Source organism: Garra rufa, chromosome 15, assembly GCF_049309525.1.
Source record: "Garra rufa chromosome 15, GarRuf1.0, whole genome shotgun sequence".
Taxonomy (NCBI): Eukaryota; Metazoa; Chordata; class Actinopteri; order Cypriniformes; family Cyprinidae; genus Garra; species Garra rufa.
This window is the reverse complement of record NC_133375.1, coordinates 2,162,099-2,189,463: the sequence shown is the minus strand read 5'-3', so window position 1 is coordinate 2,189,463 and position 27,365 is coordinate 2,162,099. Positions and strand designations below refer to the sequence as shown.

Below are 27,365 nucleotides of genomic sequence, written 5' to 3'. Positions count from 1 at the left end.
TCATTAAGACAGTTGTAGAGTTACAAACAGATCAGTCATTAGTTGTGATCTGAGAACTCTTCATGGTGTTGATGCTACACTCAATAGACTTGCGTGAGCTCCTGTCTACAGTGCATACTAATAGCAGGCTTTCTTTGGCTCGCTGGTGTACACTGTGCATTAGTGACGTCACTGCTTTTGTTGTCCTGCAGGACACTAAAGCTTAGTCTACACAAAACAAACCAGCTTCATAGAGAGACTTTCAATGCAACAAGCTAAAAAAGCTTGAACAAACATCATGGTGAAATGACTTTCACTAGTGCCATTTCATGCATGCCGACAAATTAATTTCCATGAGAGTGAGATTACAGTGTGTGATCAGTTCAATGTTTGAACAAGTGTTGTAATACTTTACATTGTGTTTGTGTGTGTGAAGTTTGCTCACTAATGGATATAAATAAGTGGCATTTAGCATTGGTAGGTGGTCCCGCAGCTCTTGATGAACTCGGTATGCCAGCTTTCACACTGCTTGCGCAAGAAGTCTACTTTAATAAATGACATGCATTAGCATTACAAAGCGTGGTGCTAAAATGACGGCTGTGCTGGTGGGCTGGACATCTACGAGGGGGTCTGTGCTCACCTCCTTTCCAAAGCCAGAGACACACACACAGCGGGATCAAGGAGGACAATCTGGATGAGATGGATTTTGGTATGGATGTTACACTTGCAAGCTGAAAGATAAAGACAGTATAAGTGCATAGATAATATGAGATACATATACAGATGCAAACAAATGTTTGGATGCTAGGACTCAAACTATTGGAGATCATCACATGACAAGCAGCACAAGGCAGTGCTACAACTACACCTGTAAGTCAAATCTCTTATATAACATTTACACTATTCATTTTAAATATGGTTATAATTATTTATGACAAGATATAATGTATCACAACTCACATTATGAGTAATTATAATGCAGTATAACCTTCAATAACTCTTTATAATGCCTTATACATTGAGGCTTTAAGTACAGTGTTACCCAAGTAGCGTTTCCACAAACTGAGATAAATCATTTCTAGAAGGCCATTCAAACAAACACAAAACACCATCATGTAAAGCACACAACACTAAAATATTAAAAATCACAATTAAACTAAATACCATTAAATGCGAAGGATTATACAGAAAATTCACTTGGGCAAACTGCACATTTCACTTTTTTACTAAAAAATACATTCGATTTTATGCATTAGATTTTTTGCAGTTTTTCAGTTTTTCACTGCATATAGTAGTAAAAAAGTCTTTATTGTAAAAACTATAAAATTACTATAAAAAGACCATTTAAAATGTAAATTAACATAAAAGTTTTTTTTATTATCTTAGAACATTATTTCTTATTTTTAATTAATTTCACAAAAAAATACACTACCAGTCAAAAGTTTTTTAACAGTAAGATTTTTAATGTTTTTTGCTCACCAAGTCTGCATTTATTTATTAAGTACAGCACAAACAGTACATTTTGAAATATTTTTACTATTTAAAATACTGCTTTCTATTTGAATATATTTTAAAATGTAATTTATTTCTGTGATCAAAGCTAAATTTTCAGCAGCATTACTCCAGTCTTCAGCATCAAATGATCCTTCAGAAGTCATTCTAATATGCTGATTTCCTTTTCAAGAAACATTTTTTATTATTATTATCAATATATTATCAATAAAGAGTTGAGTACATTTTTTTCAGGATTCTTTGTTGAATAGAAAGATCACAATATTCAGCATTTATCTGAAATAGAATATTTTTGTAGCATTATACTCTATACTATTCAAAAGTTTGGAGCCAGTAGAATTTATTTTATTAATTATATTGGAATTACTACTTTTATTTAGCAAGGATGCTTTAAATTGGTCAAAATGGATGATAAAGACATTTATTATGTTACATAAGATTTCTATTTCAGATAAATGCTGTTCTTCTGAACTCTTTATTCATAAAAGAAACCTAAAAAAGTATACTCAACTGTTTTCAACATAATAATAATACTAATAAATGTTTTTGAGCAGCAAATCAGAATATTAAAATGATTTCTGAAGGATTATGTTGCTTTTTTATTTGCTATACTTGGATCAAGTAAATGTAGGTTATATCTGGTTTTGAGTTTCATACTGCAGTTTTATCATGCTTTGACAATTACCTTAATGGTTTTACAAAAGAATAAGGAACTTACATTTGAGGAACACATGTGAGAGTGACTTAGCAAACATCTGTTTTATACTGATAGTTAGATACTCATCTCCTTTGGTTTGTATTACTTGTGTTACAATTTAAAGCTTTTATTTTGAATCATTTGTCCAGATGTGAAGATGTCTCCAGTGCTCTTTGGAGTGATTTTGGCTAATGCAGTGGTAAGGTTGAAATCAGATTTATTTGTCTGTTCCTCACATTTGAAATTCTTCAAGTATGATCATATTTTGGTGCCTTTTTTCTTTGTGTTTAACCATGAAGATTAATGGTGTGTGTGAACCAACTCAATCATGGTCAGACAGGGCAGAAAAAGGAATTTTGGGTGAGTAAATGTTGTATTTTTGCTTCTCAGACAATATTAACTATAAGACTACTGTGTCATTGGTACATACAGTTGAGGTCAAAAGTTAAAATTAATTTACCAAAACAAGATCATACAAGATGCATGTTTGTTTTAGTACTGACCTGAATAAGATATTTCACATGAAAGACATTTACATATAGTCCACGAGAGAAAATAAACGATGAATTTATAAAAAATGACCCCGTTAAAAAGTTTACATACACTTGATTCTTAATACTGTTGTTATCTGAAAGATCCACAGCTGTGTTTTTGTTTTATTTAGTGATAGTTGTGCATGAGTCCCTTGTTTGTCCTGAACAGTTAAACTGCCCGCTGTTCTTCAGAAAAATCTTTCAGGTCCCACAGATTATTTGGTTTTCAGCATTTTTTGTATTTGAACCCTTTGCAACAATGACTGTATGATTTTGAGATCCATCTTTTCACACTGATGACAACTGAGAGACTCATATGCAGCTAATACAAAAGGTTCAAACACTCACTGATGCTTCAGATGTAAACACAATGCATTAAAAGGGGGTGTAAACTTTTTGAATTGAAGATCAGGGTAAATTTAACTTATTTTGTCTTCTGTGAAACATGTAAGCATCTTCTGTATCTTCTGAATGGCAATACTAAATGAAACAAATATGATATTTAGGCAAAATAAGAAAAATGTACACATCCTTATTCTGTTCAAAAGTTTACACACCCCAGCTCTTAATGCATTGTGTTTTCTTTCTGGAGCATCAGTGAGCGTTAGAATCTTCTGTAATAGTTGCATATGAGTCCCTCAGTTGTCCTCAGTGTGAAAATATGAATCTCAAAATCATACAGTCATTGGAAAGGGTTCAAAAACACAAAAATGCTGAAAAACCAAATAATTTGTGGGACCTGAAGGATTTTTCTGAAGAACAGCAGGCAGTTTAACAAACATAAAACAGCTGTGGATCATTCAGGTAACAACAGTATATGTAAACTTTTGAATGGCGTAATTTTTATGTATTCAACTATTATTTTCTACTATAGGTTAATGTCTTTTATGTGGAATATCTTATTCAGGTCAGTACTAAACAAAAATAACATTAAATTTGTATGATCTCTCTTATTTTGGTAAAATAATTAACATTTTGCAGATTCCGCAAGCTGTATGTAAACGTTTGACCTCAATTGATTATGGATACATCCTTTTCCCTCACAATTAAAACTACATAACTTTGATCATAAAACTAAGCTAGGTTTAATAAAGAGCATACCGTTCACTCGATCCCAACCTGTTGCAGATGTGCCAGACTCGAACCTTCTGATCCAGAAGGATGCAGTGTACCATCTTGTGAACACATCGTTCACTTTCGAACAAGCTCTGCGTTACTGCCGCGGTCAGTCCAGCGCCCTCACAACCTCAGGGGTCAAAGAAGACGAGGATGGAGCCCGGCAGTTACTCTCTAAAACCAATCTGAAGAGCCCAGTTTGGTTTGAAACCGACAAAAAACAGAACCCAACAACTCATCTGACCCTCCCCAAACAAAGTAAGTTTGGTTATGATGTTTTCTAACCCTGCTGAAAAAAACGCTAAAACCAGCCTAGGCTGGTTGGCTGGTTTTAGAGGGGTTTTGACCACTTTCCCAGCCTGGTCAGGCTGGGATACCAGCTACTTCCAGCTTAACTAAGTCCAGCCAACCAGCCTAGGCTGGTTTTAGCTGTTTTTTTTCAGCAGGGAGTTCAAATTTTTTTGAGAAATTAAATTAATATCTCTGTAACTTCACAGTAACGATCCTCAGAGGATTATCTTTCAAGTCTAAGGACGGCTACGCCCGTGTGAACGCATCTTTCCCGCCACTGTCCGCGGTGACCGTTTGCGTGCGCGTACAATGGGACCCGCGGCAGCTGCATGGGAACGCGTCCACGGTGTTCTCGTACGCAGCGCGTGCTTTCATCAATGAATTCCAGCTGCGTGGAAAGCTATTCGAGTTCAAGCGAAGTCGTGACAAAACGAGAACAGTCCGCCTAGCGCTTATCATTAAAGGACTTCATCCTGCGTACAAAGCCGAGCTGCCGGTTGATGGAGACTGGCACCATGTTTGCGTCACGTGGCGCTCGAGCGATGGATATTGGGCAATTTATGTGGACGGGAAAAGAGAAGATTTTAAGCAAGAGAAAGCTCGAGGAAAGGAAAAGGAAAATGATATTCACGGAGGCGGGATATTTGTTGTAGGACAGGACCAGGATACTTTTGGTGGGAATTTTACAGATCCGTTTTTTGGAAACTTGACTGACCTGAACGTTTGGGGTGAAGCTCTGGAGCCGGAACAGGTGAAGGCGTTGAACACCTGCTCACAGCTGACCAATCACAGAGCCATATTCAGATGGCAGGACTGGAACTTCACTGTCCATCAGTCTGTCCAGAATGTGTCTGCAACACTCAGCTGTCCAGGTTAGCTTCATCTGGCTTTTTACCATCCATAATAATAATTGATGTAATGAAATACATTTCTCACATTATCACAGTTTATTTGCTATAGTTTAGAAAATGGTAATAAAACATGACAAGCAGTGTTGGGGAAAGTTACTTTTAAAAGTAATGCATTACAATATTGAGTATTGACTCCCTAAGAAAAGTAACGAATCACGTTACTTAGTTACTTTTTATGGAAAGTAATGCATTATATTACTTTTGTATTATTTTTTAAATCTCGGCAGGGTTTGCTTGTTTGTTTTTCAAATTCAAATTTTATTTGTCACATACACAGTTATACACAGTATGATATGAAGTGAAATGCTTATACGACTGATGATAACCTATAAAATATAGAAATTTAGAGAAGGAAATTTCAGTATAGAAGGAGAATAAGAGAATTATACAATTATATAAAAAAGAAATATAGAGAATATACTATATATTATTAAATGTAAATATAAATTAAATAAATTAAATAACTAAATATAGAGAATATTTTTTAATATAAAAAGTTCTATTTTTTGCAATTGTAAAAGCCTTTTCATACCAAAAGCCTCAGGCTTATAGAAAAGTAAATTCACGTCTGTACAGTAGACCGCAGAAGAAAAAATGTCAACTCTTCAGCAATAAAAAAAGGAAAACAAATGTTAGATTATCTTGAGGCAAAAATGCTTATTAGTATGGATGAATTGGATCAACGGAGGTCAGCAACAAAGACATTGGTTAATAAAACGGGATTAAATACATGATGGATATTTGTATTATTTAACATATTTAATTATTGCAGGTGTGCATTGGATTTCACTGTTTTTATTCATTTTGAGGAATACTGTATCTGTTTTTTTAGTGAGTGAGATGAATTAATGCATGTTCACATTTATTCTAGAACTAAAATAACACTCACAATTTCTCTCAAAATGGGGACAGGAGAGCTTTTAATCAAAAAATGGAGGGGGAAAGTAAGTAACTGGCGTTACTTATTTGAAAAAGTAACCCAGATATTTTCTTGTCAATTAAAAAGTAATGCGTTACTTTACTAGTTACTTGGGAAAAGTCATATTATTATGTAACTTGCGTTACTTGTAATCTGTTACCCCCAACACTGATGACAAGAACTCAGAGTTAAACTGTTTCAGAAAAAAAAATCTTGATAATCACAAATTAATTATGATCAAACCAAAATTTATTCAGACACCTTTAAAATTTCTCACATGAACACAGTTTATTCATAGTTTAGAAAATGGTAATAAAATATGACCAGAAATCACAGTTAAACTTTGTCAGGACAAATTCATCTTGATAATCACAAATGAATTACAATCAAACCATTCAGACACCTTCAAAATTTCTCACATTATAACATTCACTATAGTTTAGAAAATAACTAGAACAAGAGTTAAACTTAGTTACTTTTAAAAGTAATGCATTACAATATTGAGTTACTCCCTAAGAAAAGTAACTAATTACGTTACTTAGTTACTTTTTATGGAAAGTAATGCATTACATTACTTTTGCATTATTTTTTAAATCTGGGCAGGGCTTGCTTGTTTGTTTTTCAAATTCAAATTTTTGTGTCAGAATAAATTCATCTTGATAATGTCAAATAATGTCGATAGAAAGGTATGTAACATAACGTGGTTCACTGTATGAAGAATATTTAGTATTTTTGGTATAATATGTCACAGTTCACTTTATTCTGCTATCCTCGCTTACATAAATAAACTATAGTGTCCTGCATCCACTAGTAAAATAAATATTTCAAATTATATCTGGTGTCTGAATAATTTTTGGTTTGACTATATGTTAATAATGTTTTACCATTTGTTAAAATATATTCATGCAGTGCTGCTTAAAAGTTTGTGAACCCTTTACAATTTTCTATATTTCTCCATAAATATGACCAATCAGATTTTCATATAAGTCCTGAAAGTAGACAAAGAGAACCCAATTAAACAAGTGAGAGAAAAATATTTGCTTTGTCATTTATTTATTGAGAAAAATCATCCAGTGTTACATATCTGTGCATTGCATTCAGTGGTGTGACCCCCTTTTGCTGCAGTAAGGTAAAGTTTCTTGATCGGTCCTGCTCAATAACATGTAGGAGTTTTAGCCCATTCCTTATTGCAGAACCACTTAAACTCTGTGATGTTGGTGGTTCTCTTTAGACTCTGTTTTGGTCCTGACATTTTCCTTTTAAATTTGCTGGTATAATTCAGAATTCATTGCTCCATCAATGATGGCAGGCTGTCCGCCAAGATGCAGCAAAACAAGCCCAAGCCATGATACTACCACCACCATGTTTCACAGATGGGATAGGATTCTTAAGCTGGAATGCAGTGTGCTCTTTTTCTGAAAATAATAGCTTCTCATTTAAACCAATAAGTTCTATTTTGGTTTCATCCATCCATTAAACCATTCTCCAATAGTCCTCTGACTTGTCCACATGATCTTTAGCAAGCAATTTTCCTTTTGGAGAACAGTGGCTTTCTTCTTGCAACTCTGCCATGCACACCACTGGTTGCTCAGTGTTCTCCTGATGATGGACTCATGAACATTAATATTAGCCAATGTGAGAAAGATCTTTAGTTTAGTTAGTAGAATTTACCATGAGAACTTTTGCAAACCTTGCAGACTATTACATGTTCTGCCTTGGAGTGGTCTTTGTTGGTCGACCACTTTTCAGGAAGGTAACAGAGGTCTTGAATTATCTCCATTTGTACACAATCAGTCTGACCGTGGATTTGTGAAGTCCAAACTCTTTAGAGATGGTTTTGTAACCCTTACTAACCTGATGAGCAACATCAACTCTTTTTCCGAAGTCCTCAGTAATCTCCTTTGTTCGTGACATGATTCACTTCCACAAACATGATCAGACTTTGATGTTCTATAAATAAAAGAGGTCACATACTGACATCTGATAGTCATTGCACTGACTGAAAACACATCTGCACAGATGGACTCTAATTTCACCTTTAAATGAACTGCTAATCAGAGAGATTCACATACTTTTGCAACACACAGATATGTAACACTGGGTCATTTTTTTCCATAAATAAATGACAAAGAAAATATTTTTCTCTCACTTGTTCGATTGGGTTCTCTTTGTCTACTTTTTAGGACTTAAATGATCTGATGATGTTTTGGGTCATATTTATGCTGAAATATAGAAAATTGTAAAGGGTTCACAAACTTTTAAGCGGCACTGTATATTGTAAAATAATAATTATTTTAGTATTATTATAATTAGTTTACAGATCCTTCTTGAATCTTATGATAATATTACTTCAGTATTTAGTTCAACATTTAAAAAAAACTTGTGTGTGCGTGTTAAAATAGTTTTACCATATATTAAAATATATATTATTGTTACAAACGGGACAATAGAGAGTGGGGATCCAAATGCAAGGCTTTATTTAAACAGAATCGTGGTCGAACAGTCAGGGTCGAAAACACCAGCAAACAGCATCAACAAAGATAATCCAAGAGCGTAATCCAATAAACAGGCGTGGGTCAAAATCCAGGAGAGCAAACAAAGTAACAAAGAAACAAACAATGAAACAAAACAATGAACAAGGCTAAACTATGACTGAGACTGAAACTAGAAAACAAGACAGGAATAAACTAGGAACTAGGAAACCGGGAACAAGGGAAAACGCTTGGTAAAGTCACTAGGAGCAAATCAATACTTCGCGATGTGTGTGTGTGTGAAGCTGGCTTTTATGGAAGACAGACAGGAAGCTACCATAGAGGCAGCAGAGGGAGCAGCAACAGTCAGTGGGGGTAAGGGCTCCCTCTGCTGGCCTGGCGTAACAATTATAAAATAATAATAATTATTATTATTTGTTTACCAATTCTTCTTGGATCTTCTGATATTATTACATCAGTATTTCCTGATAATTTACTCACCCCCATGTCATCCAAGATGTTCATGACTTTCTTTCCTCAGTCGCAAAGAAATTAAGTTTTAGTGGACTTCAATGGGACCCAACTGGTTGAACATCTAAATTGCAGTCTCAATGCAGCTTCAGAGGGCTTTAGATGATCCATTCCCAGCTGAGGAATGAGTGTCTTGTCTATTAAAACGGTCTTTTTCATAAAAAATAATTTCATTCCTATACTTTTTTTTTTACCAAATGTTCAAATGTTCGTCTTGCATTAGCTCTGAGATGCGCATGTGCATCTTTACGTATAACATAATAATCACATTGGAAAGGTCATGCATGGTTAGTTATTTGTCTGTGTACTTCAGTTGTTTTATCTTTTTTTGTAAAGGGCATTTGACCTTCTTTGCATGTTTACTTTGTAAACACTGGGTCAGTACTTCTACCCTCGTCACACATGACCTTTCCAACATCATTACGTAATGCGCAAGGTTTTCTGGTGCGAGACGAGCATTTGTGGTAACAAAAGTATATACATTTTTTATTTTAAGAAAATGACAGATTGTTTAGCTAGATAAGATCCTTATTCCTCGACTGGGATCGTGTAGAGCCCTTTGAAGCTGCATTTAAACTACAATTTGGACCTTTAACCCATTGAAGTCCACTATATGGAAAAAAAATCCTGGAAGGTTTTCCCCAAAAACATTAATTTCTTTGCGACTAAAGAAAGAAAGACATGAACATCTTGGATGACATGGGGGTGAGTAAATTATCAGGAAATGTTTATTCTGGAAGTGAACTAATTCTTTAAATATGTTACATTTTACTATTAGATTTGCTGTTTAATACATTTCTTTTAAGTGTCATTGCAGATTTAAATGTTAGTTTTAATTGTATTTATTGTATATCACATATTTTTTTTTATCAATCATTTTAATTTCGATCCAAGTTTCTGTTAATGTATAGATATTATGCCTATTTTGCAGGGTCCCTAAAGACAATACAGATAAAGGAAGAGGAATGTGAGATTTTTAAAGGTTGGTCTGACATTCAGCCTCAGTACAGCACTGCCCCTTGCACACACACGCTCCCCTTCATCTGTAAAGTCAGCAAAGGTATGTAGGTTAGAGAAAGCATGTGTGGGTGTTACTAAAGCACAGTAAAGTGAATGTATTGAAGAATGTGAGCTCTCTGATCCACAGACCACTATCTGAAGATTAAAGACCTGAAAGAATCTTTGATGTCCAACCCAAGCTCCTTCATGCAAAGTCTCATGCAGTATGGCGTGGTACAGTCGATTTCTAAATAGTGCTTTCTTAGCACAAATAGTATCTATAATTACAAATAACCAAAAACAGTGACTAAAGAATTCCACTGAAAAAAAGTAAAATAAGTATATTAAAGGGGTCATATGATGTTGCTAAAAAGAGAATTATTTTGCGTATTTGTTGTAATGAAATGTGTTTATGCAGTTTGTGGTTCAAAAAACATATTATTTCCCACACACTGTACATTATTGTTGCTCCTCTCTGCCCCGCCTTTCTGAAACGCTTCAAATTTTACAAGACTCATCAGTGATGAAAAGCGAGGTGTTCTCTGATTGGCCAGCTATCCGGTGTGTTGTGATTGGCCGAATACCTCAAGCTTGTGACGGAAATGTTACGCCCATTACCATGCCATTTCTCAGCGTGACGAGACAGAAACAATAAAACCCATTATAAACAAGGCATTTGTTGCATCCAGTAGGGACATAATGTCACGTGTCTGGGCTGTGGTGTCTCCCTTCCCCACCAGAGGTCACTGTCTCCCATCCTCCCGCACCCCACTCCGCTAATTGTGTACACCTGTCTTGTCACACACACCTGTCACACTCGTCACCCACAGCTGTTCCCCATTAGCACAGTCTTTATAGTCTCCACTCTCCCTACACTCTGTCTGGTTGCATTGTTTCCTGTTTTCAGTTTGTATCTTGGATGTCTGTATTTCGTGTCTCTTGAACTCTGTGCTCTAGCCCGTCGTGTTTTGTTGTGCCGTGTTGGCCTTTTGGTTTGTTTATTCGTTTGTTTATTCGTTTGTTTATTTAATAAATTCTCTTCCCCTGCATTTGGACCCAGATCCCTTGCCTTAACGTGACAGAATGCAACCAGCAACAGTGGGTCCAGCGGGTGAGAGGTCTTTCGAGGCGGCGTCAGCCGCTCGCTTCGAGACCATCTACGCCTGTTTGGCGGCGATGGACGCCCTTAGTGCTGAGGCGGCGCGGACGCGCCCCTACTTTATGGCGAGGGCAGAGGCGTTTTTTCGAGGGAGGGCGTCCGCTCTCTCTGTTCCTGACGCGGAGGCGACTGCGCTCTCTGTTCTGGACACGGAGGCAACCGCGCTCTCTGTTCCTGACGCGACTGTGAACGCGCTCTCTGTTCCGGACGCGGCGATGACCGCTCTCTCTGTTCCGGACGCGGCGGTGACCGCTCTCTCTGTTCCGGACGCGGCGGTGACCGCTCTCTCTGTTCCTGACGCGGCGGTGACCGCTCTCTCTGTTCCGGACGCGGCGGTGACCGCTCTCTCTGTTCCTGACGCGGCGGTGACCGCTCTCTCTGTTCTGGACGCGGAGGCAACCGCGCTCTCTGTTCCTGACGCGACTGTGAACGCGCTCTCTGTTCCGGACGCGGCGATGACCGCTCTCTTTGTTCCTGACGCGGCGGTGACCGCTCTCTCTGTTCCGGACGCGGCGGTGACCGCTCTCTCTGTTCCTGACGCGGCGGTGACCGCTCTCTCTGTTCCGGACGCGGCGGTGACCGCTCTCTCTGTTCCTGACGCGGCGGTGACCGCTCTCTCTGTTCTGGACGCGGAGGCAACCGCGCTCTCTGTTCCTGACGCGGCGGCGACCGCTCTCTCTGTTCCTGACGCGGCGGCGACCGTTCTCTCTGTTCCTGACGCGGCGGTGACCGCTCTCTCTGTTCCGGACGCGGCGGTGACCGCTCTCTCTGTTCCGGACGCGGCGGTGACCGCTCTCTCTGTTCCTGACGCGGCGGTGACCGCTCTCTCTGTTCCGGACGCGGCGGTGACCGCTCTCTCTGTTCCTGACGCGGCGGTGACCGCTCTCTCTGTTCTGGACGCGGAGGCAACCGCGCTCTCTGTTCCTGACGCGACTGTGAACGCGCTCTCTGTTCCTGACGCGGCGGTGACCGCTCTCTCTGTTCCTGACGCGGCGGTGACCGCTCTCTCTGTTCCGGACGCGGTGGTGACCGCTCTCTCTGTTCCGGACGCGGCGGTGACCGCTCTCTCTGTTCCTGACGCGGCGGTGACCGCTCTCTCTGTTCCGGACGCGGCGGTGACCGCTCTCTCTGTTCCGGACGCGACGGTGACCGCTCTCTCTGTTCCGGACGCGGCGGTGACCGTTCTCTCTGTTCCGGACGCGGCAGTGACCGCTCTCTCTGTTCCGGACGCGGCAGTGACCGCTCTCTCTGTTCCTGACGCGGCGGTGACCGCTCTCTCTGTTCCTGACGCGGCGGTGACCGCTCTCTCTGTTCCGGACGCGGCGGTGACCGCTCTCTCATTTCCGGACGCGGCGGTGACCGCTCTCTCTGTTCCGGACGCGGCGGTGACCGCTTTCTCTGTGCCGGACGCGGCGGTGACCGCGCTCTCTGTTCCTGACGCGGCGGTGACCGCTTTCTCTGTGCCGGACGCGGCGGTGACTGCTGGCGTTCCTCTGGCGGCTATGCCAGCTCACGTTCCTCTGGCGGCTATGCCGGCTCGCGTTCCTCTGGCAGCGGTGCCGGCTCGCGTTCCTCTGGCAGCGGTGCCCGCTGACGTTCCTCTGGCAGCGGTGCCCGCTGACGTTCCTCTGGCAGCTATGCCAGCTCACGTTCCTCTGGCCGCTGGCGTTCCTCTGGCGGCGAGGCCGGCTTGCGTTCCTCTGGCGGCGAAGCCAACTCACGTTCCTCCGCTGCACGGGCCTGGCCCGCCATCCCTCCCCCTGGTTCACCAGTCCCCCGTTCCTCCTCCCTCCAGACTTTTGTTCGGCCTTGTGGAACGTCTGGGAGCCGTTCCGTAGAGGAGGGGTCCTGTCACGTGTCTGGGCTGTGGTGTCTCCCTTCCCCACCAGAGGTCACTGTCTCCCATCCTCCCGCACCCCACTCCACTAATTGTGTACACCTGTCTTGTCACACACACCTGTCACACTCGTCACCCACAGCTGTTCCCCATTAGCACAGTCTTTATAGTCTCCACTCTCCCTACACTCTGTCTGGTTGCATTGTTTCCTGTTTTCAGTTTGTATCTTGGATGTCTGTATTTCGTGTCTCTTGAACTCTGTGCTCTAGCCCGTCGTGTTTTGTTGTGCCGTGTTGGCCTTTTGGTTTGTTTATTCGTTTGTTTATTCGTTTGTTTATTTAATAAATTCTCTTCCCCTGCATTTGGACCCAGATCCCTTGCCTTAACGTGACAGAATGCAACCAGCAACAGTGGGTCCAGCGGGTGAGAGGTCTTTCGAGGCGGCGTCAGCCGCTCGCTTCGAGACCATCTACGCCTGTTTGGCGGCGATGGACGCCCTTAGTGCTGAGGCGGCGCGGACGCGCCCCTACTTTATGGCGAGGGCAGAGGCGTTTTTTCGAGGGAGGGCGTCCGCTCTCTCTGTTCCTGACGCGGAGGCGACTGCGCTCTCTGTTCTGGACGCGGAGGCAACCGCGCTCTCTGTTCCTGACGCGACTGTGAACGCGCTCTCTGTTCCGGACGCGGCGATGACCGCTCTCTCTGTTCCGGACGCGGCGGTGACCGCTCTCTCTGTTCCGGACGCGGCGGTGACCGCTCTCTCTGTTCCTGACGCGGCGGTGACCGCTCTCTCTGTTCCGGACGCGGCGGTGACCGCTCTCTCTGTTCCTGACGCGGCGGTGACCGCTCTCTCTGTTCTGGACGCGGAGGCAACCGCGCTCTCTGTTCCTGACGCGACTGTGAACGCGCTCTCTGTTCCGGACGCGGCGATGACCGCTCTCTTTGTTCCTGACGCGGCGGTGACCGCTCTCTCTGTTCCGGACGCGGCGGTGACCGCTCTCTCTGTTCCTGACGCGGCGGTGACCGCTCTCTCTGTTCCGGACGCGGCGGTGACCGCTCTCTCTGTTCCTGACGCGGCGGTGACCGCTCTCTCTGTTCTGGACGCGGAGGCAACCGCGCTCTCTGTTCCTGACGCGGCGGCGACCGCTCTCTCTGTTCCTGACGCGGCGGCGACCGTTCTCTCTGTTCCTGACGCGGCGGTGACCGCTCTCTCTGTTCCGGACGCGGCGGTGACCGCTCTCTCTGTTCCGGACGTGGCGGTGACCGCTCTCTCTGTTCCTGACGCGGCGGTGACCGCTCTCTCTGTTCCGGACGCGGCGGTGACCGCTCTCTCTGTTCCTGACGCGGCGGTGACCGCTCTCTCTGTTCTGGACGCGGAGGCAACCGCGCTCTCTGTTCCTGACGCGACTGTGAACGCGCTCTCTGTTCCTGACGCGGCGGTGACCGCTCTCTCTGTTCCTGACGCGGCGGTGACCGCTCTCTCTGTTCCGGACGCGGCGGTGACCGCTCTCTCTGTTCCTGACGCGGCGGTGACCGCTCTCTCTGTTCCGGACGCGGCGGTGACCGCTCTCTCTGTTCCTGACGCGGCGGTGACCGCTCTCTCTGTTCTGGACGCAGAGGCGACCGCGCTCTCTGTTCCTGACGCGGCGGCGACCGCTCTCTCTGTTCCTGACGCGGCGGCGACCGTTCTCTCTGTTCCTGACGCGGCGGCGACCGCTCTCTCTGTTCCGGACGCGGCGGTGACCGCTCTCTCTGTTCCGGACGCGGCGGTGACCGCTCTCTCTGTTCCGGACGCGGCGGTGACCGCTCTCTCTGTTCCTGACGCGGCGGTGACCGCTCTCTCTGTTCCGGACGCGGCGGTGACCGCTCTCTCTGTTCCGGACGCGACGGTGACCGCTCTCTCTGTTCCGGACGCGGCGGTGACCGTTCTCTCTGTTCCGGACGCGGCAGTGACCGCTCTCTCTGTTCCGGACGCGGCGGTGACCGCTCTCTCTGTTCCTGACGCGGCGGTGACCGCTCTCTCTGTTCCTGACGCGGCGGTGACCGCTCTCTCTGTTCCGGACGCGGCGGTGACCGCTCTCTCTGTTCCGGACGCGGCGGTGACCGCTCTCTCTGTTCCGGACGCGGCGGTGACCGCTCTCTCTGTTCCTGACGCGGCGGTGACCGCGCTCTCTGTTCCTGACGCGGCGGTGACCGCTTTCTCTGTGCCGGACGCGGCGGTGACTGCTGGCGTTCCTCTGGCGGCTATGCCAGCTCACGTTCCTCTGGCGGCTATGCCGGCTCGCGTTCCTCTGGCAGCGGTGCCGGCTCGCGTTCCTCTGGCAGCGGTGCCCGCTGACGTTCCTCTGGCAGCTATGCCAGCTCACGTTCCTCTGGCCGCTGGCGTTCCTCTGGCGGCGAGGCCGGCTTGCGTTCCTCTGGCGGCGAAGCCAACTCACGTTCCTCCGCTGCACGGGCCTGGCCCGCCATCCCTCCCCCTGGTTCACCAGTCCCCCGTTCCTCCTCCCTCCAGACTTTTGTTCGGCCTTGTGGAACGTCTGGGAGCCGTTCCGTAGAGGAGGGGTCCTGTCACGTGTCTGGGCTGTGGTGTCTCCCTTCCCCACCAGAGGTCACTGTCTCCCATCCTCCCGCACCCCACTCCGCTAATTGTGTACACCTGTCTTGTCACACACACCTGTCACACTCGTCACCCACAGCTGTTCCCCATTAGCACAGTCTTTATAGTCTCCACTCTCCCTACACTCTGTCTGGTTGCATTGTTTCCTGTTTTCAGTTTGTATCTTGGATGTCTGTATTTCGTGTCTCTTGAACTCTGTGCTCTAGCCCGTCGTGTTTTGTTGTGCCGTGTTGGCCTTTTGGTTTGTTTATTCGTTTGTTTATTCGTTTGTTTATTTAATAAATTCTCTTCCCCTGCATTTGGACCCAGATCCCTTGCCTTAACGTGACACATAACTACTGATTATAATGACTCATACTGTCTTTATACGCATTGTGTTGCGTCGCATAAACATAACGCCGTGTCTGCATTTGCGATCATAGAACAAGAAACAACAAGCACTACTCTACACTGCTTTAAAACTAGCATTTGAATAGTCAGTACTGAATTCTTTAAATATGAAAACGTACTTACAGGCCATCAGTCAAAAGCCCAGACTGTCCTTGCAACGTTGGAATTGCCCCACTTTAGAGCCTTAACCCTTTGTGTACAGCTGGCATTGTAAGCTGCTTTCCCAGGTTCAGGAAACAGTCCTCCGTGAAATGCACATCACCCACTCCAATATTTGCATTGTACTGTTTGAGAACAGTGTTGTAAATATCACCTAACCCCTGATTTCTAGTTGTGTCCTCATTTGGAAGGCCAAACAAAGTACTTTCGATTTCGCAATGAAACGCACTGTGTCTCCACAACATGGCGGCTGCAACAATACTACAGCCGGTAAAAGTTATGCCTTCTTTCTTTCCATATACATATAGGCGATGTTATGCAAATCTACTCACCCCGTGAAGTAGACATGTGGGGGCGAGTTTGAACAAGCCATTTTAGGGAGGTGTGGCTGAGTCTTAACTTTTATAATAAATGTCTCTTTGCTTTTGAGACTTTAAGCTTTTCAACTTTACAGATCTTATCTATGCACAAACAGCTTGTAATACTCCAAAAACAAAGGAAAACAAGAAACCGCATCATATGACCCCTTTAAATACCGATCTGTGTTACCATTTAACTTGTATTTTGTCCCATTTTCTCTCAGACTGCAGATGATGTGCTCTCTGATACTGTAGATGGGCAGAGTTGGACCTCAGTGTCCCATCTGTTGAACGTGTCTGAGCAGGTTGTTTTGAAGGAGCAAAAGCAGCTGGAGAACAGGGACATGGTCTCGCTGATGCATGTTCTGTCTCGGGCCGCTGACCTGCCCAGCACCGCCAACCATAGTCACCATGATGCGAAGAAGCTCAGCCAGAGCTTTATCACCATTGCAGATTCACTCATCAGCCAAGACAATGTCAGTAAATGGAACAGCATCAAAGAGGTGACCGAAGCAATCTATTTATTAACTGTTTTGTGTTGATTAATAACTAATTATTTAAAAGTGATCTTTAATAAACTCAAAGACTAGCACACGTCTTTAAATGGATAGTTCAATCAAAAATAAAAATGAACCCCGTGATTTACTCACTCTCAAGCCATCCTATGTGTATATGGCTTTCTTCTTACAGATTAATACAATCCAAATAATATAAAAAATGTCCTGGCCCTTCTACGCTTTATAATGGCAGTGAGTGGCTGTTGAGATTCAATAGTCCAAAAGAAGTCCAATAAAGTGCACCTAAATCTCGGATTCTCATGAGATGCACTTTATTGGACTTCAAATCTCAACACCCATTCACAGCCATTATAAAGCTTGGAAGAGCCAGGACATTTTATAATATAACTCTGATTGTATTTGTCTGAAAGTAGAAAGTCATATACATACATATATATGTATATATGTATATATATGTATGTATATGTGTGTGTGTGTGTGTGTGTGTGTGTGTGTGTGTGTATGAAATAGGTGTAGCGTAGTTTCTTTATAAATCTGTTCTTTGTAGGTAGTGAAGGGTCCAATGGCAGTCATACAGACTGTAGACCGCATGGTAATCAACCTTAACTCTCTGCTGATGGACGACACAGACAGTGTGCAGATACACAGCGACAATATCAGTAAGTTACACAGACATACAGAGCAAACAAGAGACTAATACACGTTAAAAATTTAAACCAAAGGCAAAAAACTGTGGTCCTGTGTTGCAGAGATGCAAGTCCAGCAAAAGTTACTGTCTGAAGATTCTCACATTTCTGCGTTTTGTGGGTTGGATGTGGGAGATCATGACTGCATTTCTGTCCCAGCTGAAAACATGAAGGAACTACAGAACAATGGTAAGGATACTAAAAAACAGATTGATTGTTTGATTGTCATTGTTTTTCTTCCCCTAATTTTTATATGTTGTGCTTTAGGTTACAAAAGGGTGACTTTGCTGAATACATGGTACAGCTCTGTGAAATGTCTCTCAGAGAGAGAGGAGAACATTACCCTTTCTCCTATAGTCAGTGATGGATCTTATAAGTAAGCCATGATACACAGTATGCCGATTTACTGAATGAATGAATTAAGAGCGTGAACACACTCTTAAAAATAAAGGTTCCATAATGAGCAACCACTTTTTTGTTTACCCAAAGAATCTCTCTGTGGACAATTCCTAAAAGAACTATTGTTTATTAGTGTGAGGAACATTTAAAAAAATGTAAAGAATTTTTTCCATTATAAAGAACCTTTTGTGAAATGGAAAGATTCCAATAAAGAACCTTTATTTTTAAATGTGTGTGATACTTTAAACTTAAATTGTTTCAATTGCAGGGAAATTATTTTCAGAAAACTTCTTTTTAATTCATATTACAGTGTAATTTCAACATTAATGTGTTGTCATATTGCTGATGTGAGTGTGTGGTTGTATAAATCAGGAACATGAAAACAGTTTTGGGCTCATCAATCATCTCCAGTACAGTGCTGGCAGATGGACAGCCGATCAGTATGGCCATAAACTTCACACTCCAGCACAGGATTCAGGTACAGGAAATAACATGTATCGTTTGTGTTGTAATAGCAAATTTTTTGTATCTGTGAACCCATTTTTGTAATTAGTTTTGGCTTAAGTCAGTGCAGAGATGTTCAGAATGCCAGTGGAAACATTGAAAAATAGTTTTAACATAGACTTTTAGAGTTTTCAGGAAACATTTAACAAAATGTGGTAACCTAGAGGCATTTAAGATCCAAAAGGACAAAAAGCAGCTTAAAGGATTAGTTCCCTTCCAGAACAAAAATGTACAGATAATTTACTCACCAATTTTGTAGTCCAAGATGTTCATGTCTTTCTTTCTTCATTTGTAAAGAAATTATGTTTCTTGAGGAAAACATTTCAGGAATTATTTCCATATAGTGGACTTTAATGGTGCCCTCAAGTTTGAACTTCCAAAATGCAGTTTCAATGGCGCTTTAAAAGGCTCTAAATGACCTCAGTCGAGGAAAAGGGGTGTCTAGCGAAACGATCTGTTATTTTTGAAACAAACTGACAATTTATATACCTCTTAACCTCAAATGCTCATCTTGTCCTGTCTCTGCGATGCGTATGCGTAGTCTGTGTAATCCGGGTCAATACAGTTAGGGTATGTTGAAAAACTTCCATCTCGTTTTTATCTTCAACTCCAAAATCGTCCTACATCGCTGTTTTACCTTTTTTTTAAAGGGCGTTTGATATTTTGTGCATGTTCCCTTTGTAAACACTAAACTAAAGTTCACACGGACATAGACAACACATGCATTTGAGGTTAAAAAGTATATAAATTGTCAGTTTGTTTAGAAAATGACCGACCGTTTTGCTCCCCTTAAATAGTTTAGAGCCCTTTAAAGCTGCATTGAAACTGCATTTTGGAAGTTCAAGCTTGGGGGCACCATTGAAGTCTATTATATAGAGAGAAATCTAAAGAGAAATGTTTTCCTCAAGAAACATAATTTCTTATCGACGTAAGAAAGAAAGACATGAACATCTTGGATGAGTAAATTACCTGTAAATTTTTGTTCTAGAACTGATCTACTCCTTTAATAGTACCTTAAAGGGATAGTTCACCCAAAAATGAAAAATTCTGTCATTAATCACTCACCCTCATGTCGTTCCAAACCAGAAAGACCTTTTTTCATCTTCAGAACACAAATTAAGATTTTTTTTATTAAATCTGAGAGCTTTCTAACCCTGCATAAACTGTAATGTAACCGACATGTTCAAGGCCCAGAAAGGTAGTAAGGACATTGAAAAAATTAACCATGTGACATCAGTGGTTGAACCGTAGTTTTCTTGTAGTACTCTCCAAAATGGCGCTACAGTTATGCAGAAGAGAAGAATTGTCGAATAAAGTTATTTTAGTTTTCTGCGCACAAAAAGTTGAACCACTGATGTCACATTGACTATATTAACAATGTCCTTTCTACCTTTCCGGGCCTTGAACATGTCAGTTGCTTTGCTGTCCATGCAGGGCCAGAAAGCTCTCAGATTTAATCAAAAATAGTTGAATTTGTGTTCTGAAGATGAACGAAGGTCTTACGAGTTTGGAACGACATGAGGGTGAGTAATTAATAACAGAATTTAGATTTTTGGGTGAACTATCCCTTTAACGGTAGTCAATATATGCTTGTTTTATTTCAAGTCTTCAGAAGAAATAGGTAGACTTATGTGAAAAACTTAAATTTGCATAACCATTCAAACTTTTGTGGTCAAAATAAGTCTCTTATGCTCACCAAAAAATACAGTAAAACAGAAATAATGTGAAATATTATTACAATTTAAGAGACCAGTTTTCTGTTTTAATGTATTTTATAATGTAATTAATTTATAGCTAAATTTTCAGCATCATTACTCCATGTCACACGTGCAGGGAGAGGAACCAGGGAAAACACAGGAAACAAGACTATAAACAAAAACACTGATTTATTCTAAATAAACGAACAAAATACAAGGGGCAAACAGAAAACACAGCGTAACGTTACAAACAAAAACCGAGGAGCATGATAAACACAGAGACATCATCGACGGACACTGGGGTGTGATCAGACACAGACTTAAATACACAACAAACAGGGCGTGGCTACAAACGAGATAGCAAGATGATGAGAGGGAAATACAAATATGGGCATGAATAAACCAATAAAGACAAAACCAGAAGGGGGAGACAAGGACTAAACCATTAGGAAACATGGGGGGGGGGGGGCACTAGGAAAAACATGACAGAACAGGCAATAATCCTGACACTCCAGGCTTCAGCGTCACATTATCCTTCAGAAATCACTATAATATGATGATTTTTTTGCTTAAGAAATATTTCTAATTATCAATTTTGAAAACAGTTTTTATTATTATTATATATATTTTTGGAAATATAAATATTTTGTAACATTATAAATGTATTTGCTGTCACTCTTGATCAATTTAATGCACTCCTATCGAACTTCTGAACAGTAGAACGATCTGTCATTTTAGGAGAGCTGTTTAAAATGAAGTTTGATCAGGACTGAATTGTGTATTGTTGGACTTTTATGACTGACTTCAACAACAATGCTTCTCTTTTTCATTCTTTAGAACAGTTCAATGAATTTAAAACCTTTATGTTCTTTTTGGGATTTTGACCTGACGTAAGCTATTTTCATGTACTTACATTTATTATATTTGTGAATTCTCTTCTTACATTTGTATAACTGATGAAATCTGGTTTTGTCTTGACACCTCAGGACGGAGGGGGGAGGATGGTCAACAAAGGGTTGCAGTGTTAATTACAAACAGAATAACTCAACTTCCTGTTCCTGTAACCACACTACCAACTTTGCCTTGCTGTTACAGATCTCAGATGCTGATGTAAGGAGGATTTTAATAAGCAGTACCTGTAATAGATACATTTATGATATGAAAACAGGATACTGCACATGGATTTGACCAATAATTATTAACTTTGCTTATGAAAAAACAGGCTTATTCAGTTGCAAACTGTGTTATTTTAGTATGTACTAATATGTGTTCATTTATGAATTATCTTTTAATTTTATATTTTTGAGAAAGCTTATTTTTATTTCAGTTTCAATTTGGTCATTTTTGTACATCACCTTAAACATACTTCAGTCAGTTGCCAAGGCAGCATTTCTAATTTTCAAGTTTAGGTTTAAAAAAAAAACCATTTATCTAATACATTACACTTTTTCACTTTTTGTCTCTTATGCTCATCAAAATTTCATTTATTTGATCAAAAATACAGAAATATTATGAAATATTATTGCAATTCAAAATAACAGTTTTTATTTTAATATACCTTAAAATATAATTTATTTCTGTGATGCCAAGCTGAATTTTGAGTGATTACGCCAGTCTTCAGTGTCACCTGATCCTTCAAAAATCATTCTAATATACTGATTTATTACTTTTATTATCAATGTTGGAAACAGTTGTGCTGCTTAATATTTTATTGGAACCTGTGATACTTTTTTAGGATTCTTTGAAGAATAAAAAGTTAATAAGAACAGTATTTATTCGAAGTATAAATATAAATTGTTTTTACTATCACTTTTATCAATTTACACATTCTTGCTGAGTATTAGAAAGTATTAGGAAAAAATTACTGACCCCAAACCTTTTGTTGTTTCAAAAGATTTCTGTTTTAAATAAATGCTCTTTTTAATGTTTTATTTATCAAAGAATCCTGAAAAAAGTATGACAGGTTCAAAAAAATACATTACTTAGAATACATTTTAGAATAATTTCTGAAGGATCATGTGACACTGAATACTGGAGTAATGATGCTGAAAATTCAGCTTTGCATCACAGGAATAAATTATACTTTAAAGTATATTAAAATAGAAAACGTCTCGGGTTACATACGTAACCCGAGACGTTCCCTTCCGGGAACTCGCACTGCGTCATTAACACTTTGGGGAACGATATGCCAACTTCCCCATGATTCCAAATTCCTGCCCAGTGGTGTTTGTCTTGGAAAGGAAAGGAAGCGTTGAGTCTGGTGGACCAGGCCAGAACAAACTCTCTGCCTGGGGGGGCCAGGGCAAGAGAGATGGTACACCTCTGTCTGGGGAACCAGCCCAGAGCAGGAGGGCAATGCAAGAAGATACTTACCTGTGGGGGCACTGATGGTTCTCCGCCTGGGAAATTTGCCAGGATGCAAGAAATATTATACCTCTGTCCGGAGAAATTGCCAGAGCAAGAGGGAATGGCATATACCTCGGCCCTCGGGCTCACGAGGAAGCGCTCCGCCTGGGAAACTGCCAGGACACGAGCGGGATCACATCTCTGCCTGGGGAGGCCCCAGCGCAAGAGGAAGAATGATGTGTACCTCGGCCCTCAGGCGCACGAGGAGAAGTAGTCCAAACCCTGTCTGGGGAACAGCCAGCACAAGAGGGACTAGATTGGCTCCGCCTGGAAAAGTTGCCAGGACGCGAGTGGAATTACATCTCTGCCTAGGAAGCTCCCAGCGAAGAGCGATATGATCCGCCTCGGCCCTCGGGCACACGAGGAGAGAGTCCACCTCTGTCTGGGGACCAGCCAGATGTAGAGGGACAGGTAGTGTCTGGGGAATTGCCAGAACACTAGGTTGCTCCGCCTGGGAAGATTGCCAGGACGCGAGCGGGATTACATCTCTGCCTGGGACGTATCCAGCGAAGAGGGATTATAAACCTCGGCCCTCAGGCCCACGAGGTTTGTGTCATACACCCCAGTCTGGTCACCAGCCAGAGAGGGGGATATCCTCCTCGGCCCTCGGGCACACGAGGACAAGATAGTCCTTTGTCGGGGCTACCCGGAACAAGAGGGACACAAGTAGTGCCTGGAGACTTGTGGCCAGGGCACTGGCTCTGCCTGGGAAGATAGCCAGGACGCGAGCGAGATTACATCTCTGCCTGGGACGTACCCAGCGAAGAGGGATTATAGACCTCGGCCCTCGGGCCCACAAGGTTTGGTCATACACCCAAGTCTGGTCACCACCCAGAGAGGGAGACATCCTCCTCTGCCCTCGGGCACACCAGGAGGGGGTAGTCCTTTGTCTGGGTGCACCCAGAACAAGAGGGACACAAGTAGCGCCTGGAAACTCTGGCCAGGGCACTGGAATAGCTCCGCTTGGGAAAACTGCCAGGACGCGAGTGGAACTACATCTCTGCCTGGGGAGCACCCAGCGCAGGAGGGAGAGTAGTGCACCTCGGCCCTCGGGCACACAAGTTGATCTTTCTCCATCTGTTGACCAGTCAGACTGGGAAGTAGAAGTCCTCCTTGGCCCTCGGGCACATGAGGAAAAGGTAGTAGTCCTTGGTGGTGAGAATAGTGTGAACCTCGGCCCTCGGGCACACGAGGTGATCTACCTCCGTCTGATGACCAGCCAGACCGGGAGGAAGAAGTCCTCCTCGGCCCTCGGGCACATGAGGAGGAGGTGGTCCTTTGTCTGGGCGCACCCAGAGCAAGAGGGACGCAAGTAGTGCCTGGAAACTCTGGCCAGGGCACTGTAATGGCTCCACCTGGGAAACTGCCAGGACAGGAGTGGTATTACATCTCTCTCTGGGGAGGCCCCAGCAGAAGAGGGAAATACATATACCTCGGCCCTCAGGCACACGATGCATAGAGTACTATTCTCTACTTAGGACGGAGCGACTCGCAGGTCTAGCTCGTAGAACCTGCAAAGGTCAGTGGTCTTTGTTTGGACCAACCCGCAGCACTGCAGATGTCCTGGTTAGGGACACCCACTAACAGAGCTCCAGAGGCAGTCAGGCCCAAGGGTAATGGCAGGCCAGAGGGCTCATAAACAGTAGAGATGATAACCACGATCCATCTACTAATGGAGCTGTTTCGAAGCCAGGTACCACCCCCCTCAGGGGGAGATACCAGACAGCAGCTGCTCTGTTGACGCATGTGTCCGGTGCTCACACTGGACACATCGCAATTAGACTTCCAAGGGTTGCCGTAGTGCACCGTGAAAGAAACGTATGACCAAGGGATTCTTACCCACTGACAGGCCACCCAGAGGGGCGTTGTAGGCCGATAAAGCCGCCACGTATACCCTCAGGGTGGAGTGGGCTAACCCTGCGGGGAAGCGAGACTGCAGCGAGGTGAAGACCTTCCATTTAAGGCCATAAAGTTTCCTTGTAGAGGGAGCTCTAGAATGAAGGATGGTCTCAACAACCTCGGTTGAGAGACCATCATCTATGAGATGTGCCCCCTCAGGGGCCACACCCATAGTTTCCACTTCTCTAGGTGGGGGTGGCAGATTGTGCCCTCGGCCTGAGAAAGGAGGTCCCTCCTGAACGGAATCTCCCATGGAGAGCCGTCTAGGAGGGAAATGATGTCCGAGAACCATACTCGGGCCAGGCCAGTATGGGGCTACTAATGGTAGGCTGACTCCATACCGACGTACTCTTTCTAGAACTCCTGGGAGCAGAGCGATCGGGGGAAAGGCGTACAGACGTAGCCTCGGCCACGTCTGTACCATCACGTACAGTCCTAGAGGAGCTGGAGGGACTAGAGAGTACCAGAGGGGACCCTGAGATGTCTGTTGAGTCGCAAAGAGGTTCACCTGAGCCTGGCCAAACACTCTCCATATCTGCTTCACCCCTCGGGGTGAAGCATCCATTCCCCGGGCCTCAGCCGGGCATCTGCTCTTGAGACCAGGTGCACTGTTGGAGGAAAACGTATGACCCAGGGGATTCTAACCACTGACTAGCACCGAAAAGGGGTTGTGGAAGGCCAATAATTCCACCAAGTACACCTTATGGGGGAAGTGGGTCAACCCTGCGTAAAGCGAGATTGCAGAGACTTCAGTACTGTACCAATCGGGCAGTAAGCTGAGTCATATTTGGTGCTGGTTAAACCACGCAGTAAACCACTTCCTCTTAAGGCCATAGGATTTCCTCGTAGAGGGAGCTCCGGAGTAAAAAGGATGGTCTCAGCAACCTCGGTTGAGAGACCGGCCTACATGAGATGTGCCCCCTCAGGGGTCACCCTCAACACTCCGGGGCGCAGAACGATCGGGGAAAGGGCGTACAGCCATAGCCTCCAGTCCTGCAGGAGCTGGAAGCACTAGAGAGCACCAGAGGGGTCATTGCGATGTCTCATGAGTCACAAATAAGTCCCCTGAATCTGGCAAGACACTCTCTCCTGGAACTGTTTTACAGTGAGTGACAGGCCTAGCTTGACCGCATTGCTGCAGTAAGGATCGACTCGATCCGAGCAGGTGACATTGTGCCTGCATCGTGGTTGGATCCCATACGACACCTAGATAAGTGGTTCTTTGTAATGGAGACAGCACACTTTCCTTGGCGTTGAGTCTCAACCCCAGTTCTTTCATGTGAGCGAGAGCAGCACCTCGATGCCGCCCGGCTTACAGTGGTCGAGTATACGGATGCTCTGGAATCACGGAGGAGCCAGAGCCACAGCCACACACTCTGTGAAAGTTTGGGGGGGGGGTGCTAGGCTGAAAGAAGAGCTCCCTGCTCTTGTTGAGGAAGGATGAAGACATTCTTAGATCTAGGAAGGGCCGCAGCCCCCCATCCTTCATGAAGAGGGACCTCCTCGATGGTCCCTGTCTAGAGCCTGCTCGGAGCCCACCTTAGATATAGGGGGGTTCTTAGATATAATAACCCTTCTTCACAATATGCAGGACCCACGTAGATACTATCGGCAGTAGTAACAACGCTGCCAGAAGTTCTACTAAGGGTACCAGCCTCTCGAGACTGGCCTCTATTTTGCCCTGAGCTTTCAGCTCGGTGCCCTGTAGCGGTGAACCGGCAGCAGACACCTGAACTGTAGCTGCAAGTGCGGGCGATTGAGGGAGTGGAACGTCTGTGACGCTCTCCGTATCCACCTCCTCAGAGGAGGATAAACGGAGCACTGTGGGTCATATGCTGGAGGAAGTACCGCACGGCGGGCTTCCAAAACCAGCAATTGACTGCCAGTTGTCCCTCCCGTCCAGCACCTGGCACGTGTACATTTGCCCGTCAGGCTTGCATTATATACATGCGGCCTGGAAAGCAAAGACGGATCTTCCAGTGATGATGCCAGGCTGGGCGACAGATAGCTCGTAAGCGTCTGTTCGACCCCCGGCACCATCTCATAACTGTGCTCATTCAGCCCCCAATATTATATAGTAAACTAAAAGGGGGGTGAAGAGCGGGCTAAAACTGGATTTTTCCCGATCTAAACAGTTCAGCGTGCAGACTGGAAAAAAACAAAAGCTCCGTTTTGGAAGTGCAGACTTAGTCCGAGGAAAACAAATAGTTTGCTTTCCTGCGGCTCATCTCTAAAGCAGTGGCCAGAAATATTTATTATATTATTGAAATTGGTTACCGCTTTAGTCAGTACTTCCAAAGCTCCTAACATTGAGGCGATCAGGGGGGCGGGGGCGGCGGCGGTTGAATACTTTTGACAACGTCTCCCAACAGATCGAGCTGCGAACCCCACGAGTGCAGCTGCCAGACCCGCGAGGAATGCTAGTGAAAATTCCCTCCTCGAAGAGAGTCTTCCGAGAACAGAGCACGTGCAGTGGAAAGCGTTTCACACTGCAAGCAGCCAGCCCCCTCGAGAGCTGACTGAGCGTGCTCCGCACCCAAACAGCCACACACAACCTGCGTGTATCCCCACCAACAGAAAGTTTTCTCCGTTGGCAGGGAGGAACACGCTGTCTGTGAGGCTGCTAAACCGCTTAAATTACTTTCCCCCCAGGTTGGTAACATACCCACTCAAATAAAAGTTGTGCAAACTGGCACAGAAAAACAGTGGAATGAAACAGACAGACAGACACAGAGCGCTTCGCTGAATGACAAAAGCTGACGCCGGTTTGAAACGCACG

The 27,365-nt window shown here is 43.8% G+C and overlaps 1 protein-coding gene across 1 annotated transcript in view; it reads left to right on the top strand.

The window, feature by feature from the left end:
* Positions 1–668: 668 nt before the first annotated feature.
* The window catches only part of adgrd2 (adhesion G protein-coupled receptor D2), a 47,777-nt gene continuing 21,080 nt past the window's right edge, over positions 669–27,365 (top strand). The window contains exons 1-14 of the mRNA XM_073819481.1: positions 669–849; positions 2,338–2,387; positions 2,488–2,548; positions 3,850–4,095; positions 4,335–5,000; positions 9,892–10,020; positions 10,108–10,193; positions 16,702–16,980; positions 17,543–17,654; positions 17,745–17,870; positions 17,949–18,057; positions 18,453–18,558; positions 21,119–21,171; positions 21,268–21,391. Coding sequence (XP_073675582.1) covers positions 813–849; positions 2,338–2,387; positions 2,488–2,548; positions 3,850–4,095; positions 4,335–5,000; positions 9,892–10,020; positions 10,108–10,193; positions 16,702–16,980; positions 17,543–17,654; positions 17,745–17,870; positions 17,949–18,057; positions 18,453–18,558; positions 21,119–21,171; positions 21,268–21,391 — 2,184 coding nt within the window. The 5' untranslated portion in view covers positions 669–812. The remainder of the gene's footprint in view (positions 850–2,337; positions 2,388–2,487; positions 2,549–3,849; positions 4,096–4,334; positions 5,001–9,891; positions 10,021–10,107; positions 10,194–16,701; positions 16,981–17,542; positions 17,655–17,744; positions 17,871–17,948; positions 18,058–18,452; positions 18,559–21,118; positions 21,172–21,267; positions 21,392–27,365) is intronic.